General features: G+C 41.5%; 3 protein-coding genes across 3 annotated transcripts; 2 read left to right on the top strand and 1 right to left on the bottom strand.

Annotated features, from left to right (window-relative positions):
- The first annotated feature begins 20 nt into the window (after nt 1-20).
- On the top strand, nt 21-2,476 carry paqr4b (progestin and adipoQ receptor family member IVb). Its single transcript, XM_035613090.2, has 3 exons — nt 21-470; nt 1,295-1,513; nt 1,720-2,476. The coding sequence occupies exons 1-3, from the start codon at nt 305-307 to the stop codon at nt 2,151-2,153; spliced, it is 819 nt and encodes a 272-aa protein (XP_035468983.1). The 5' UTR covers nt 21-304; the 3' UTR covers nt 2,154-2,476.
- A 101-nt stretch (nt 2,477-2,577) lies between these two features.
- pelo (pelota mRNA surveillance and ribosome rescue factor) lies at nt 2,578-8,725 on the bottom strand. The gene is made up of 13 exons (XM_035613075.2): nt 8,350-8,725; nt 7,741-7,833; nt 6,857-7,007; nt 6,458-6,548; nt 5,233-5,396; nt 4,882-4,942; nt 4,484-4,645; nt 4,346-4,392; nt 4,160-4,233; nt 3,999-4,070; nt 3,590-3,664; nt 3,456-3,487; nt 2,578-3,093 (listed from the first exon to the last, which is right to left on the bottom strand). Exons 1-13 carry the CDS (start codon nt 8,388-8,390, stop codon nt 2,999-3,001), a joined length of 1,158 nt encoding a protein of 385 aa, XP_035468968.1. The 5' UTR covers nt 8,391-8,725; the 3' UTR covers nt 2,578-2,998.
- A 187-nt stretch (nt 8,726-8,912) lies between these two features.
- ppp1cab (protein phosphatase 1, catalytic subunit, alpha isozyme b) lies at nt 8,913-15,801 on the top strand. The gene is made up of 7 exons (XM_035613081.2): nt 8,913-9,297; nt 10,321-10,452; nt 11,186-11,416; nt 12,431-12,535; nt 13,587-13,810; nt 14,438-14,572; nt 14,928-15,801. Exons 1-7 carry the CDS (start codon nt 9,243-9,245, stop codon nt 15,018-15,020), a joined length of 975 nt encoding a protein of 324 aa, XP_035468974.1. The 5' UTR covers nt 8,913-9,242; the 3' UTR covers nt 15,021-15,801.
- Nucleotides 15,802-17,728: the final 1,927 nt, after the last annotated feature.

Genomic DNA, 17,728 nt, shown 5'->3' with positions numbered 1-17,728 from the left:
GTTATGAGACGCAATAAGGAGCAGCTGCCGTATTGCACGTGTCTTTCTGTGAGGATTACCCCAGCTTAGAAGTAAGAGCCGCTTGCTGATTGGTCCTACTGAAGGCATGCCACTTGGGTCAGCTCAACAGGTTGCTTGCTTGGAATTACACCTGGCCAATGATGGGTTTCAAGGAGCAGAGTAACCGACTAGTTGTGGCCACGACCGTGACACGGAGTCCCGAGTGTGGCCTCTTTTAGGATGTAGATGGTGAGGAACCTGTACCGTCAACTAAATGTGAGGGCATTGGCTGCAGGCAGTAGTGATGGTGCTTTACAGAGGACCGCGGCTGTTGGACTTGGCAAAGACCCCTCCACACCTTCAGTTCAACAAATATGTCCTGACAGGTTACCGGCCAGTGTCCACAGCTCAAGAGTGCCTCAGGAGCGTCTTCTACATGCACAATGAGCTGGGGAACATCTACACCCATGGTAAGTCCAGAAATAACTGCACCGACTTTGCTTACAGCTCTCACGGTGTCTGAAATCTAAATATGTCACTAAGTGTTTTTAATTGCATCTGCATTACCTTTTAAAATATATATCTCAACAATACGCGGAGCAAGTTTGTCCTCACCTTGTACCCAATTAAAATAGGGGATGCACAAATAAAACAGGTCACAAATGTCCACTACTCTCACTTGTGGCCAGATAAGTACGGTTGACAAGGGTGTGTAATGAGGATATGGGGTATTAGCTGTAATCTGCCCCGGGAATCTCTGTCCTGGAAATATCTTACTGCTAACGAGGTTCTTAAAGGTTTGTATTTGGCCGACGCGTTTCAGCTGTAAATGCCCATAACCATCATCAGCACAGCATCCTGGACCCACACACACATGAAACTTAACTGTACGTGAGATAAAACCTGTGCATCCTTGAACATCATCTTCAGGCTCCATTTTTTTCCCCTTGGCTATCCTGTAAGATCATTACAACTAACGCTCTTACTAAGGGGAAGCGAAGGGTATTAGTTTTAGAGCGTCGTTCAGGTTTCCTCTATGCATGAAGCCAACCGCAATAGATTTCGTATTATTCCTCATAAAAACAACAACAGAGGAACAATGAAATTCTTCATACTGATCTACAAAAGGTCACATAATTTTAACTGTTGAAATTAAAAAGTCAGGCTTTAACTCTTTTCTTTTGGGGGTCCGAGAATGAAACCAATTGTCTCCTATAACAGTGTTGTTGATTTCAAACTTCTTCTTTTATCATCTTCTTTCCTCTTTCAACCCCTCATCTGCCCCCCACCCCAGGAATCCCCTTTGTCCTTTTCTTGGTGCTAATGCCTTTCAACATCCCCTGGATGGAGGTGGACAGCGTCTGGATCTGTGTGGTCCACTATCTGGCCTGCCTCTGCCCTACCGTAGGCTCAGTGGTCTACCATGTGTTCATGAACCATGTTGGGGGAGAACACGTTTACGACACACTGCTGTCCCTGGACATGTTCGGCGTCTGCCTGGTTAACACCCTGGGTAGGTCGTTGAATTCTCAAGATTTTGACAGCGAATGCAATAACACTCAAATTTGATCACAAATGGTCAGAGCAAAATATAAAAATATAAGATGCAGTTGAGAGAAATCTGAGTTCTGCCCCTCTGGTAATAACCAAGTCAATAACATCCGACACAGTTTCAGTGACATGGTTTATTCATTGGTACGTCTTCCCTTTTCCCTCTAGGAGCACTTCCCATCATTCACATCACCCTTCTTTGCTACCCAGCCATGCAGCAGGCTGCCTTGCTGACCTACATCCTCCTGTCAGCTTACGGGATCTACTGTGCCACAACGGCCCGCACCAACATCTTGCGCTTGCAAGCCTTTGTCTGGCAGGCTGTGTTCCGCTTCAGCCTCTTCTTGTTCCGAGTGTACGGCAGCGGGGTGGGCAGCCCAAGCTCCCTGCGCCTCTTTGTCATCATGGACTCTCTGGCTGTACTGGGAGGCCTGGTCAACATCATCCAGATCCCTGAGCGCTTCAGCCCAGGCCTGTTTGACAACTGGGGCAACAGCCACCAGATAATGCATATCATGGTAACATGCTCGATTGTCTACCTCCACTGGGGCACACTGGAGGATTTAGCCTGGATTAAGACCTACCAATGCCCTACTGAGTGATGCCAAGTGTATCACAGTACACTCACTCAGTCACTCACTCAAGGCTGCGCTGATAGAAAAGAGATTTAGGAATCACGGAGGCAGGACAGAGGTGATTTGTTTCGAAATGCACTTTAGTCTTATAGCTGCTAAAATTCTTCACGAGGGAAGTTTATAGTTTGACATTTTGCCAGAGAAGAAAAAGAGGAACTTACAGTGTTGTAACTGTGGAACTCATCGAATTAAAAACCCTGAGTATACTTGATTTTTTGTTTTGTCGAAATGCAGTCGTTCTGGGTAATACCATCCATAACTAAAATAGTCTGGAGAAGTGGAAAAATGAAAACTATCATATGTAATAAATTATATTTTTATATCTTGCTCCAACTTGTATTTCTTTCCCGCGTGATGAGAAGGGTTTGTGACAGAGAGAAAACTCAAGTGGTTGAATGCTTATGTTGTTTAATTGCAAGAAAGATATATTGTATATACACTTGAAAATATTAATTTTTTTATTGCTAAATATGACTCAAAATTTAACCAGTTGTCATTTGAACTGTGGCAACATGTAATATGTAATACTGCAACATATAACATTCCTTTTGATCAGCTTTCTTAAGAGCCGCAAGCTTTCAGGAATTAACACAACCTGCACCTTCTCAAAGACACTAACCTCAAACCAAAAACACCAAGAACTGAAATCATGGCCACTTCAGAAAATGAATTAGATCTGAAAGAAGTGTGCTGTGTGTTGGAGAGGTTGAAACCATAACACAGGAGATTTATTGTTTTATAACACAATGTATTCTTGTGTTATTTGCCCCCTTCTTTTCTCCGAACGGGGCGCCAGGGTCCTTTTCTCTGGATCAGTCTTCGTCTGAGCTGCTGCCGTCCTCTTCCTCGGACAGGTCGGCGATGGGAAACCGCAACATGGCCGCCACTCCACTCAGCTGGGTCAGCTCTGAGGAAACAGTCGAGTATAAATCAATAGGTGACGCCAGAACACAGGTTGACTTAATTAGAGAAGTGCAGAGAGTTTGGTTTCTGTTTGTTCTTTACTTCCTGAACTGCAAGACAACGTCATAATAAAGAGAAAGTCAGGTTTTCACATGACGTGTGATGAAGTGACACCAGTGAATTCCTCTTGGGATCACATTCACAGTGCAAGTGTGACAGTCTGTTGTTTTTACCTTAACTCAAATGGGTCATTACATGTTATGCAGATAATGAAAGATTTTGTCAAATAAATACAGATTATGCAATTTTCTTCTTGTTTTAAAGCTACAATAAATAGTAAAAATCTGAATGTTTTTTATAACTTACGTTCACCAGACACATGAAGGCTTGAGAATATTCTGCACGAAAGAAAAAAAAAGAGAAAACCGTCATAAGATTTACGTCTGCCAGTTTCTTGGTGAATGTTAATATTGTCAGACTCGTCAAACATAAACTGGTACCTGACGTTGCCGCCATTGTCTCTCACACTGTCGACCAACCGGACGTAGCGACTTCTCGTGGGTACGTCCTGATGTCTGGATATATGCATGGAGACGCACAGAACACGTGACTGCTTGTAGACATCACAAACAATCATCTCGTCTGACAAGTTTAAAGCCAATAGAGTTGCAGGGATAGGTGAAAGGTTATGTGTATTGCAGAGAATCAAAGCTGTTCACATGCTTTTAGAATCATATTCTTATTCTGCTAGCAAAAGTTTGTATTGGAATAAAAAGTCTAGGAGAAAACTGTTGAAAATGTTGATTAGAGGCAACTACGCAGTAAAATCAAGCTTCGATTAGTTCTGTCTGTGTGTGATTGACGAAGAAAACCTACAGATACCTGACGGGAACAGGTCTCAGTACATACCTGAACAGATTATCACTTATCAGCAAGGTGTCGATGGCGAGAGCTTCAGCAGCTCTCTCCACATGGGCCACTCTGCGAGGACGCACAGATGCAAAGGTTGTTGGATTGTCAGTGTGAAGGAATGAGGCTCTCGGTGGGCCACTGTTTACGTCACCACTCACCCATAGAAAGCTCTGTCGGGCTCATGCTGGAGCATCTTATAGAAATCTTCCAGGGCTTTCACCTCTCCCGCTGCCTGAATGTTACACCAATAAACACAAAAATATATTTCTGATATTTTTACCAAGTTGAGAACAATTGTTTTACGGCATGAAAACAAACCGACAGACCACGGGATGCATAGTCACCTTTGTATCAGAAAGTCTACTTGTCACAGTGGGATCAGAGAGGATTTCTACAAGACACCAAAAACACAAGAATTGTACTAGGTTTTCACCACGCTAGAAGATTTAATCGTTTTGTTCTCAGGGTCTGCCAGCTCCTACCTTTGAGTGAGTACTTATGACCTGAAGACGAGTGGACCAGCATGAATTTTGGGCGATTCTCCAGCAGAAGCTTGTTGTCCTGACGCACTGCCTCTCTAAAGAGGTAGGCGATGAACTGGTCCTTCACAAACCCCGGACTGCCAACCAGGAAGCACTTCACCACTAGTGGAAGACGAGGAAAAGGAATCAAAATTGAAACTCGTCTTAATTCTTACTTCTTGACATAATTAACATCAAAGATTGTGCGGCAATAATAATAAACAACAAAGGTGCAATATATAAAGGAAGTACACAGCGTCAGATATGATGGGAACAACACATTTAAAATAGGAGAAGAGTATGACACAGAACAGGAACATACTGTATGTGAGTGCACAGCGTTTACACAGCAGCCCTACCATCAAAATTGATGTGGCGAAGAATCGCTTGCATCACAGCCTCATAGAACCTCTCCAGCGCCTGCAGACAGAGGCACACACAGTCTGACATCAGACAGAAAACATGACAAATATTGAGGGATTAATATGTCAGAATATTTAAGTGTTTTTTTATCTTTAAATTACACAAAAGTGGGCTCATCTTTCCCTGATGACTAGACACTAACATTATTATGCACCCGACACACACACACACACACACAAACACGCACACACGCACGCACACACACACACACACACACACACACACACACGCACACGACTCTCTTTGCTTTGAACGTCTGGAGCTCATCTTTCTGTGCAGTGACGTACCTTCTCGTGCTGAGTGCAGCTTCCCCGTCTCTTGCGAGGAATGGTGACCTCCACTTTTGCACGGAGCAGAGTCATGGCGGGGGTCACCAGAACCAGGTTGGCTAGACCCTCCTGCATTACCACAGCTGCCACATCTGCTTTCTGAGTGGCATCGCATGCCTGCTCTGATGGGTCAAAGGAAAAGGCAGTAATGAATTGATCATCTCAGGTTGTCTGTACTTTTTCTACATGAATTCAAATTGTCGTGGTTAAAATGACAGCAGCAATAACTCAATAAATCTCTCCTCTATCAAATACATGAACCTCATCTATCAGCTATGAACTTCCCTCTTGTTTCTCCAAATTCATTTCCATGACAACATGCTGTCTTTGTCGGTTAAGATTAACAAGAGGACTGTGCCTTTTGTGTAAAACAAAAGCCACTGAAATGTCACCCGGTCAGTCGGGGTATGCAGTCAGAATCAGCTTTTTTATATTTAATAGTAGCCGGCATAAAAAGAAATTCTAAAAGCAGGAGCCTTGTCCAACAGCCTATATCCACCCTGGGAATTCTTCAAGGAAAAAAGGCTTTAATTATTTTAACTTGTCAAAACACTAAGTCTCATCACCATCAACATCATCCCTACTTTTTAACATCTGCCCTTTCTGACATTTGGACTCCCTGTGCTCTTTGAAACCACAATGGCTCTCTTCACAGTCACTTGATGGACAGAGAGAGCCAACGCTTTGTGTTTTGTCTAAATTCTCCAAGATTACAGAGGTTAATAACAGCATTAAAAAAACAATCTGACTCTCTAGATCAGTCTATGTGGGTGGTAACACAGAATCATTACCACATGCAAGCTTCTTAAAATATTGAATAGTTGTTGAGTGTTTGTTCCTATAGGTTTGTCTATTTGGCCAGTAAAAAATTTTTCACACATGGTGCTCATCCCTTACAACATTAGACATACTTGTGCTTCTGCTGGCAGTTGGTAAGGAGTGTGAAGCATTCAGATTGAATACAGAAGCATGCAGCTTCGTGGATATCGGGAAACAGAGGATGAGGCTTTAAAAACGTGAGCGTGTAGCTGCTTGTGAATCCATGTGACTACAGTTTACAGTTCAGGTTGACGTGCAAGTGTGACGCTTAAATGAACAAAACACAATAATGAGATTTTTTTCTATTCTTCTCTTGTGTTGATGTGACTGATCAGAGTTAAAGTTAGCAGCAGCACCCACTTACCGATTCTGTCCAGCACAACGCTGTCCCAGCTCTTTTTCGCAAGAGTGAATTTCCTGTTAAGTTCGAGCTCTATCGTGTGGTAAGCCCCCATCTGAAGAGTGACAAACACAACATGATCACAACCTGTTCTCATTTCAAACAGGAGTTAAGATTAAGACCAACTGGATATTAAAAAAAACTAAAGTTACAGCATACTGTCTGTGAGGAAATACAAAGGTGTATTTATACACCTCAGATCTTTGTGCAAGAAAAACAATAAATAACACCATTGTTATTCTAATATACAATTTTGCTTCTTTTAGTAAATAAAGTATATATTGACTCTTCACAACCATTGTTATATGTTTAGCATACGTCACAAAACAACAACAACAACAACAAAACAACAACATCTCAGACCTTGACATACTGGTTCTCCTCGAGGTTGGTGCCCTTCACTCTCAGCTGGCAGGCCTGGGAGTCAAAATCAATCGTCTCCACACACAAGGTGAGAGTGGTGCGAACTCTGGAACTGCCTACACTGCCGGTAGTGGACTCTGTCTGCACCTTCCTGTGGGAACAGGAGGAAAGGGACTTAAAGAACAACTGCTCTGATGACAAGTTCTGTACCTTTTTTGCAGACCAAAACACTGAGTGATAAAGGGTGAGCGCAGACAAAGGTGAGGTGAGGGGAAAAGAAGGAGAGCTGAAGAACACTCACAAACATTTACAAACACAGAGAGGCTTTGATAAAACAGTGTTAAAGCTAAACTGGACACTGTCATATGAGATTATTACATGTTTATGCTTGATACATTTCTAACAATATAGCATCCGTAGTTAGTGGGTACATAACGGCATATTTATATAAACAGTAAATCAATATATTGTTTACTGTCTCTAACCATGTAAACTGGTACTCTTCTTTCGTAGCATCATCCAGACAGTAACTGTACAAATCACACAGACTATTAAATAAGATTCGGATCCCATCGTTAAAATATGTAGGTGATGTAGTTGAGTTTGATGCAGTGGCTGTAATGAAGGGATGGAAGCTCAACCTCGCCTTGGAATTAAATGCACAAAGGGACAGGGCAGTATTTTTGTTTAATCCTGATTTATTCGTGGAGGAACAAAGCACCGATAAATGAAACGGATCTAAGAACATGCTGCATTGCCAGTTCTGCAGCGCTCCAGTATCAGAAAGTACCAGCATCCTTCTCCACGGGGGTTGCGATTGTTTGGGCCTCACCACGTGGCCTCAGCTGTCACACGTACAGTACGTGGTGGACGTGAGTGGTTACCTGATGGTGGAGGCTCTCAGGCTGTCCCCTACTTGCAGCAGGTTGTAGGTGTGCCACATGTCCTCCGCCTCCTCTGGCATCAGAGTCACCTGACTGAAGAAAGGTAGGCCATCAATAAACCAGCTCCTGGGTTGGTGTCACTCATCACGAACATGATAATTTCGTGCGGTTTCGGTGCTCACATAATGCAACTGTGGACATTAATTTAAGATCACAGCCCTTGTTGGGTTTGGGTGGACACAGATGGTGCAGTGATGCAGGGACATCCACAGTAATAATCACGGAGTAATAACACAACCAGGGGCTTGTTCTGTCCACTCACTGAGGCGTCATAGCCCATAAGTTATTAAAGATAAAGCTGTATCCACATAATGAGAGTGGTGGAATCTGTGCTCGTGTGGTCATATCTCGAGCCCTGTGTTATTCACAGTATATGTTAACGACAAGAGGTATTATTTCAAAAACTCCCCGAGTGTCTGTTGGAACAGGTGGATTTAAATCACAAACCACAAACAGATATGTGCTAAGACTGAGTTGACCCACGTACAGTCAGTTGAAAAGAAGGCATGCTGGTTAGCTTGCTAACATTAGCCACCGCCAGTCACTCACCCGGCATTGTCTTTTTCAATGTCTTTGTGAAGCAGCTTCATGGCTGGGTGGTTGAAGTAGCGCGTTATAAACGTAAAACCGACGGGTTGACGTCTGTCCGAGTAGGAGTCATGTTTGTCGTGGAGACTAGCTAAACCATCTCTGTGCTTTGGAATGAATCACCCGGTGCGTGTTGTCACGGCGCCGGGACATTGCGTCATGCCGTCGTTTCTTCCCGTATTGGTCACTTCCGTGGGTGTCGCTTTACTGCGCAACACAATACAGAGCGATTCACGCGTGGATAGCCGACTAAATGAGGATAAACGCGGCATGTCCTGTATTGTTTTATAAAATCTGACATTTGAGACCAGCGAAACGTGACATGTATCCGAGAAAGATTGTCCTTTTCACACAGTGGTTTGAGACGAGTAAATGCTGACAGACGTTGGACACAACCAATCAGTGCGAACAATGGGCCCCGCAATTACCGCCTACCGGCATAGCTGACCAATAGGGGCGCGGTAACTGTCGGGCCACTTCCGTTCCACCTCGCTTTTGAGCTAACGCTCACCTAGCCTTTTTTTCTGTCGATGGCATGGTGCTACTAGCTACGGCTGAGGCAGCGGCTCCGCGAGAAAATACGACATTTTAAAGGGAAGTTGGTCATGTAATGGAAATAGCTGACTAATGCGGATTTCTGAAGTACATGTTAGCCATCACACCTACTACAACTCAGCGCCCGGCCTCGACATTTTGAGGTTGCATTTTCTGCCCCAAGGTTAGCTAGCTAGCGGGCTAACGGTAGCCGATTAACGCTAAACTATTTGAGCTAACGTCTCCTCGGTAGCGAGATCACGATCGCGACGCCTGAATTCATAGAAGTCACTAGAACCCGAACAGAATAGAGGAATAGCATGGCAGAAGCCGATAAGTTGAACATCGACTCCATCATACAGCGTCTGCTGGAAGGTAAGAGCCAGTTTTCCGGTCGATATTTATTCACCGAGGTAGCCATCTTAGCTAACAGAGGAGGCTAGACAACGGCAGCCACCTCTGCTACGTTAGCGACTTTTGAATCTTTTGCTTCTCAACTAACGAAACAAAGACGTTTTCATTCTGAAATATTCGTTGTTCCCACTCGCCCGTATTAAATATTGATATTCCTAACGTATTTTGCCGGCGAATGTCTCCTCACAATAGACATCGTCAGAGTCGGTGTCAATAATCCTGAATTATCGCGTCAAAATGTTTTGTGCATCTCAACTGTTGGTAAACTGGAAATCCCAACTTTAAAATATTACAGTTATTACATATTGTCATTAGATGGTCATGTTTGACTGAGCAGTCTCCGTTTTCACGACTGTGCCTGATATTTACATCCTGAACGTAACATCGTTTAAGGCGGGCTCAGATGTAGATTAGTAAAAACATCGAATCGCAGTAAATGCTTTCACACAGTCAAGAGTTTTCACCAGTTTACTATCACTACATTTTCACAAAAGAATTGGCAGATTATGGTTGTTGAGTGCACATCAATTATTCCTTTCAGTCTTTACCTTAAAGTCACTTGAGTTGGTGTTTTGCTGGTTGCAGCTTCTCAAGTGTTTGTTTGCTGATTGTAAATTTGTGGTTGATGCCTTATGATCAAAACATGCATGTGGTGAACATTGGGCTTTAGGGGTTGAAGCCACGGAACAATGTGTAGTTCCAGCCAGAAATGTTTTTTAGTTATGGCTGTGATGGAGGAAAGTTCATGACTTTAAATTAACTTTAAACCTTCCATGGCAATCTGTCCTATTTTACACTGCATGTGTACATTTTTCTGTTAGTTTATTTACACTCTTAGAAAAAATAATGTACAACTCAACTCATCACTCTTTCAAAATAAACTATTTGCGCACCCTTTTTGAATAGCGTAGATCTTCCGTCCTGATGATCAACTGTTTCCAATGCACAGTTTCTCACCTGCTGTCCATTTTTTCCCCTTCACAGTTAAAGGCTCCAGACCTGGCAAAAATGTCCAATTGACGGAGAATGAAATCCGTGGTCTCTGTCTCAAATCTCGGGAGATCTTCCTCAGCCAGCCAATCCTGCTGGAACTCGAGGCGCCACTCAAGATTTGTGGTGAGTCTTAGTTGTGTTCTTCAGAGTCGAGGGAATTCTCAAATTTGGTCACACAGCTTTTACTAATGCTATTAAATAGATGGCTTAGAGTGCTAGAGTATTATGAGAAGTCTTTAGTTCACATTATGCCCTCATTTAAATTCTTTAGCATCAGATAATAAGAATTCACTCAATGCTACAGATTTTTTTAAAGTGATAGTTAAGTTTAAAGTCTAATTTAAAATGGAAACTATATTTAAATTCACAAGTCGGTGCAGTGTGTGGCAGTGGCCTCGCCTTGGAATTGCAAAACTGAAGAGGTGAACACATAATACAGGCCTGCCAGTACAGTGCTGTTTTGCACTGTAAGTCTCCTGGGAGCTGGTCTCCTGTGTCATACTGCTGATGCCACTTAATTGATGAATGCTTGTTTAAAGGAACAGCCTGCAAATTATAGCATCTGGCCACGTTTGCGTTGCAACCAGAAATACCTGCATTATCACACTAAATGCAAGCTTGCACATTCAATTAGTTGATCAGTCATCATAAAAAACAAGTCAAGCAACACAGGGATAGGTGTTCATTATAAAATGATGCATTGGCAACATCGTAGTGTTGTTCATTTGCAAGGTGCCAAGTGTTGTTGTACCTTTATCCTAGTCCCTTACCTTTTGTTGTGCTCATACACACAGCATGGTAATCACACCTTTTACCAGCTTCACTGTTTCCACTCTAATAGTGCTTGTCTCACCAGGTGATGTTCATGGGCAGTACTATGATCTGCTGAGGCTGTTTGAATATGGGGGCTTTCCACCGGAGAGCAACTACCTGTTCCTGGGCGACTATGTAGACAGAGGCAAGCAATCCCTGGAGACCATTTGCCTGTTGCTGGCTTACAAGATCAAATACCCAGAAAACTTCTTTCTGCTGAGAGGGAACCACGAGTGCGCCTCCATTAACAGAATATATGGCTTCTATGATGAGTGTAAGTGTGACAGCCGCACATATACAGACATTTATCTCACCAATCTTTCCACTACTGTCTAGTTTGATAAAAGTACAAGCCTTAACCTGTAGGCCTCAGAGTACTCAAGGTAATACGGTTATGAGACTTGATGTTCATTTTATATTTTGCAAACGTTTGAACTCAAAACAAGAGAAAGTAAAGTCAATAATAGACTATGATTATTATTAGTCAGTAAAGTATTTATATTTGGTTAAGTGATTTAAGTTGAGCAAAACTATTTGAAATAGCACTACTACTACTTGTAGAATTGATGTTGTGATCTTTAGGTGTTCAGCACATTCTTTCTGTGACTCAAATTATTTTATAACAATTGATGTGTTTAAAAAAAAAAAAAAAATAATGCTTCATCTTATCTCACGATTGTCATCTTGATCTTGTATGTTTCCCTAAATCTACTAACTGCACTTTTAATTAACTTTTTTACGTGACAACAAAATGAATTTAACAATTTAACATGTCATTTATCCTGCCATTTATATTTAAACACAATCAAAGTCTAACAAAAAGTTATTGCTGAGCAAAAAAATTACCAGCATCAACTAAGATCCATCCTTGTTTGCGTCACCCGTGTGTTTGTTTGTGTTTTCATGGCGTGGACAAATAATAAATATGCCCTTCACTTTGAGGTGAATCTGCAATTATAACTACTTGGTATACTTCACAGTCAAAGTAAACACAAAATCATGACTCTCACTGGAGCTGTACTCTTAGAGCCGATAGAAAATCTGGCTTATGAGTCATAACAAAAGCGACCACACCGACGAGTCCAGTCAGTACACCAGGCTTCGAGCTAAGAAGCATGATCAGGCAGAACGGGCAGTGATTAATCACATGCCTTTCTACGCTGTTCACACAGCCAGGGTTATGTAAAATGTTGTTTGAAAAGTGATATAATATGTGCAGCAGCAGCTGTTAAGATTTTATTGGTCCCGAGATTAGATTGTGACCAGGTGATTGTGGTTCCTTTCACAGGTAAGAGGCGATACAACATAAAGCTGTGGAAGACCTTCACCGACTGCTTCAACTGTTTGCCTGTTGCAGCTATTGTTGACGAGAAGATCTTCTGTTGCCATGGAGGTATCCCTATAAAACAGTTCACTTGGCCCCCATCCATAACACACACACACACACTCACACACACTGTTCCTCTGCACTGTTGTTACTGTAAACACAGTGGTCAAAAGCCTGCAGGCCTGTACAGTATTTTCAAATTGCATTAAAGTACAAATTTAATATACCTCGACAATAGATTTGGACATTGTAAAGCGTGTGTCCAGTATATTTAGTGGTTAATAATCATTCCAGCTTTTACACAGGTCATAATCTCACAAATTAAAATGCTTTATGTAAAATGGTATGTCATGAACAACTAAAGATTTTAAAAAAATGTAGTTGATCATTAACAATGTTGAGCTCATAAAGAAGATACTAATGGAGTGTTCTTGGCAATTAAAAGGGATGTAAGGTGGAGCTGGTCCAAGAGTAAAGGGCCAAAAAAATTGTATAACTGATGTAATTTAGTTTGTTGTCTATTTCCACACCTTTGCTGGACTTGTAATACAGAAAAAAAATCGCATAGTAAAATGGACTTAAGTGTTCAGACACTGGACACCAACAACCAGTCACTGCTATCTCATGTCTGTGAGAGCTACTATGCAAAGTATGTAAACACACACTAATAATCATGAGGGTAGACACCACCTCCCTCTTCAAACCTAAAGTTACATGAGAGCATACAGAAAGGATATTGCATGAGGAATTTGTTCAGCACGTTGCAGCTGAAGACCCAGTCCATATTTTCTGGTCACATTAATGTTTCACATCGAGAAATGTCTTTATAGTTACAAAAAAAAACATACTTGACGTTTTACAACCATTTTTAATGTTTATGAGAAGTTTGTCTGGGGGTGTAATTGACATTTGTCGTAAGCAAGCAAATTTTTTAATTACTTGTGTTCCTTGATTGTCAAAGGTCAGACTATCCTCATTCTCTCCATTAAATCCTTGAATAAAAACGAATACTAAACGTAAATCCAGTCCCCAGAACACCATGAAACTTACTGTACCAGCGACACCTGAGTTCAATTTTTTTGTTTGTTTTCTAAGCTTAAAATTTGTTCTTGTCCAGGCCTATCCCCCGACCTCCAGTCTATGGAACAGGTGCGAAGGGTCATGCGTCCCACTGACGTGCCCGACCAGGGCCTCCTCTGCGACCTGCTGTGGGCAGACCCGGACAAGGATGTGCTGGGCTGGGGCGAGAACGACCGCGGTGTCTCCTTCACCTTTGGTGCCGACGTCGTCACAAAGTTCCTCCACAAACATGACATGGACCTCATCTGTCGGGCCCATCAGGTCAGCACAAAGACTTTTATTCTAAGGTTAAAGAAGTTTAAGTAAGAATTTGTCCGATCCACTGAAGCTGCTTGACTCTGCAGACGGCGATGTTTCCAATTAAATAAATAAAAACGTCTTTGCCTGTAAATGATCAACATTGACCTTCTAAAGAATGCAGAGCCAGCCAAGTAAATGACACTCCATCAGTAAAATGAAAGGTAAAAAAAAAAAACGCAAATAAATTAAAAGGTAAAGAGCCCCTCTTCTGGAGATCTTGTTTACCTGGCAAGATTTGGGTATGGAGCAGAGAATGAACTCTCTGATTAGAGTTATGAAGGTGATGGAAAGTGTAGTTACATTCATAGTTGGTTAACAATCAAACCATGTCCAGATGTTAGTGAATATTTGAGAAACATTCTGGTGGAACTGCTGAAACACTTGGATAAGTATCTGTGGCGCAAAGGGACCAGCTGAAAACCAGATAACCATCTCAGCGCAGTTATACTAACAACAAGTAGGAAGTGCAAGCAATAGAAGTTAATCACACGCTTTCGGTTCTCTGTTTTAGCCTGATTTTATTGTATCCAGGTAAAAACTATTGGCTTAAAACAGCATTCAGCAACCCATGATGCATCTTTTTTTCAGGTGGTCGAGGATGGATATGAGTTCTTTGCTAAGAGGCAGCTGGTGACACTGTTCTCAGCCCCAAACTACTGCGGCGAGTTCGACAACGCCGGAGCCATGATGAGCGTGGATGAGACCCTCATGTGCTCATTCCAGGTAAGCAAGGGCCCCAAACGAAAATACTAATTCTGATTAAGAATAAGTATTCAAAGAGAGGCATTATGTAGTCAGGTTTTAAGTCTTTTCGACCAATCTCGGTCTCGTGAACATGATGGTTTGAAATTTGGCACAAACGTTCACTTGGATTAAAGGATGACATTATTAGATTTAGCTGGTCAAAGGTGAAGGCCACTGTTAACTCACAAAACTCAAAGAATTACTTCAATGATTATAATAAAATGCACTTATTGCCTTTTATGAAATTCCTTCAAAGTCTTCACTACATACATTTTGAGTCAGTAATCTGTGTTGGTTTTTGCTCAGTTTTTTTATCTTTGTTTCCCTTTCACAGATTCTCAAACCTGCAGACAAGAAGCTGTTCTATGGTGGAGGGGGAATGGGCTCTGGCCGCCCAGTCACTCCCCCACGGAAAGCTAAGAAATGACACCAGTAGTTTGCCCTCGACCTCCGACCCATCCCTCCTGCCCTCTCTACCTCTCTTCTCCTTTCTTTCACCAAACAGCCAGAAATCAAACCTATACCCAGGGCTTTTTTCCTTTTTTATCTGTACTTCTTAAAACATTTAATGTTATGAATTGTCTGAGTGAGTGCGTGCGCAGGCGACAAGTGCGTCTTCTGCCGGTGAGCATTAAAATCATGTGTGCACGTGTACATTTTGTGTGAGAGTATTAGAGATTTATACTTTCCCCTCTCTCTTACCACTCTTCCCGTGGAAAGGTTGAACCACAGTGTCTGTCTGTACAGTAATTTTGACTGAAAAGGCAGGGTTTGGGAGACAGTGGGAGAATTGCAGGACACGATTGCAGCAAACCCTGCCAGTAGTTGGCGTGTGTGTGTGTACTTGTGGAGGGGGGGGAAGTATTTTGTTTTCCCTGTCCTCTGTACTGTAAAATCTCAAAACACAGGTATGTGCATGTGAGTGTGTGCGTGCATGCGGCGTCTTGCCTCTATCTGCGCTTGGCGTCTCCGAACCCTGAGCAGGAAAGAGAATTTCACCTTTTCTCAGAAGAGCAAGCACATGATTACTCACTCACGCGCACACACACACACACACACATGCATATGACTCTTCAGATTCATATGAGCCAGAGCTGTAAAAAAACCCATACAGTTTAGGTTTGTACAGATTTGATTACTTGAAAGAGATTTTTTGTGAATTCGTTTTGTAGTCTTTCATCAAGTTGACCAATAAAGCGAGAATCTGAGTTATGTCTACTTGTTATTTTTTTATTCTAATCCCTGTATTTGATATTGTTTTATTAATCCCTGCCAACAGCCGTTTGTATGTCTGATTACCAGTCACTTGATTATCCATAGTTTGGAGACACATTCTACTGGTCTTGAATATCGATCAATAGATTGTTAAAGTAATAGTAAGAATAAATGCTTATATTTTATTTTAAATTGCAAGATCCCGTTGTTTTTTTAACTCCCTCTTCACAGTGAGGGTTAACAGCTAATTTCATTTCTTTACAAGTTTGAAATAAAACCTGCAGCAAAAAAAGAAAATAATCTAATGAACTGTGATGTAAAGATGCAGAATGAACATTAAAATTTCTTCATAGTAAACTTTAGTTTTATAAAATTTCACAATTCCATGGTCATATTGTCCCAATGTATTCATACTATTCTTTGCTTAACAAAATGTCTGGTATTAAAAGAAAGGAAAGGACATTAAGTCCCGACACAATAAAAGGAGACAAGGTTAAGTTGCCAGGGTTTTTTGTCTAATTTAATTTTTTTTTTTAATTTAGTTGAATGTAATTTTACAATTTTTTTTTTTTTATTTGTCTTTAGTGGCTCATGTTAAAAAGAAAGACCTTGCTTGAATGACATTTGAACAACGGATCAATCTTTGTTATGCACAGTGGAGTTGATACCTAAGTTCAAGCTATATGATTTTGACAACAATGTAAGCTGACATTCAGTTACAGTAATTGCTGCTGTCAGTCATTTTGAAGTCCAATGTGTCTGCTGATGTCCTGCTATTATCCACACGGGGGCAGTGTTGAGCTCCTTCAAACCAAAGTCAGACAAGCCACAAAACTGAGGCAGAAACATAGAACAGAGCTGTAGTTAAGAACGTACTTGTGGCTTTACATATCCCCAAGGGAACACAAACATTTCATAAGTACTAACATAAAATGCAACAATACTTTGACTGCAATTGCAATATTTGTTTAAAATCCAATTGTTAAGTGGTTACGGAGGGTAATATTCGTCTTGTGTTGCTATACATGGGGCTGCGTTGAAGACTCTGTATCTCTCCTTTACTGTCCTCATTCTATTTTTATCAAAAAAGGATCCCGTTTCTTTCTTAGGCATTTCTCGGGCTCTTTTTGCATTCATTCGTCTTCCTGTCATCAACACCCTTCCTCAGTTCGTCTCTTTGCTTTCCTTTTACAGTACCAATGGGGTGAGAGTTGAAGGGGTTGAGGCAGAAATTGAGGTTGGAATTTCTTTCTTTTTTTTTTAAATGGAAGTAGATTTTCTTTTTTTCTTCTTGTACTGTTCAAAAGCCCACTGAGGATATAATAAGGTGAAGCCTGCATGATATCCATAAGAATATTTAGTTAAGAATAAGAAATGATTTACCCATTTATTTCACAACTTCCTGATGTAGAGACTTTTGTAATCCTCTGAAGATGTATGTGAGGTTGAGTCCAGTCTCATTCTCCTTCGGTAAAATCCTCTGTACATTTATAGCGGGTCAATGGAGACTTAAGGTCACCCTTGACCAGAGGCTATGTGGTCTCACATTCTTACTGTGGCCCTTCTAGAGGATTACATTTCTAAATTTGTGTTGGTCAATGAGTCTTGAGGACTCCAATGTTCCGTGTGTGTTAATTTGTATTCAATACTTTCAGAAGAAGAAAAGAAAAGTCTTACTTTGGTTCATAGATTGTGGGATCCTGTCAAATTTTGTTCCGATCGGTCATAGTAATCAACCCAAAAATAGAGACTTGGTTAGGTAAGACTATTCAAAATAGACAAGACATTGAAGATGTAGTGGGCCTATATATCCCAGAGTTCATCTTTCAGATGATACCGAATACTGTACATGCTGCAACTCTTCGGGCCTGAAACACTAAACTGTGAAGTTTATGACGCTATTATGAAACTCCAGAACTA

The sequence above is a fragment of the Scophthalmus maximus genome, chromosome 16, assembly GCF_022379125.1.
Source record: "Scophthalmus maximus strain ysfricsl-2021 chromosome 16, ASM2237912v1, whole genome shotgun sequence".
Taxonomy (NCBI): Eukaryota; Metazoa; Chordata; class Actinopteri; order Pleuronectiformes; family Scophthalmidae; genus Scophthalmus; species Scophthalmus maximus.
This window is presented reverse-complemented; position numbering and strand designations above follow the sequence as displayed.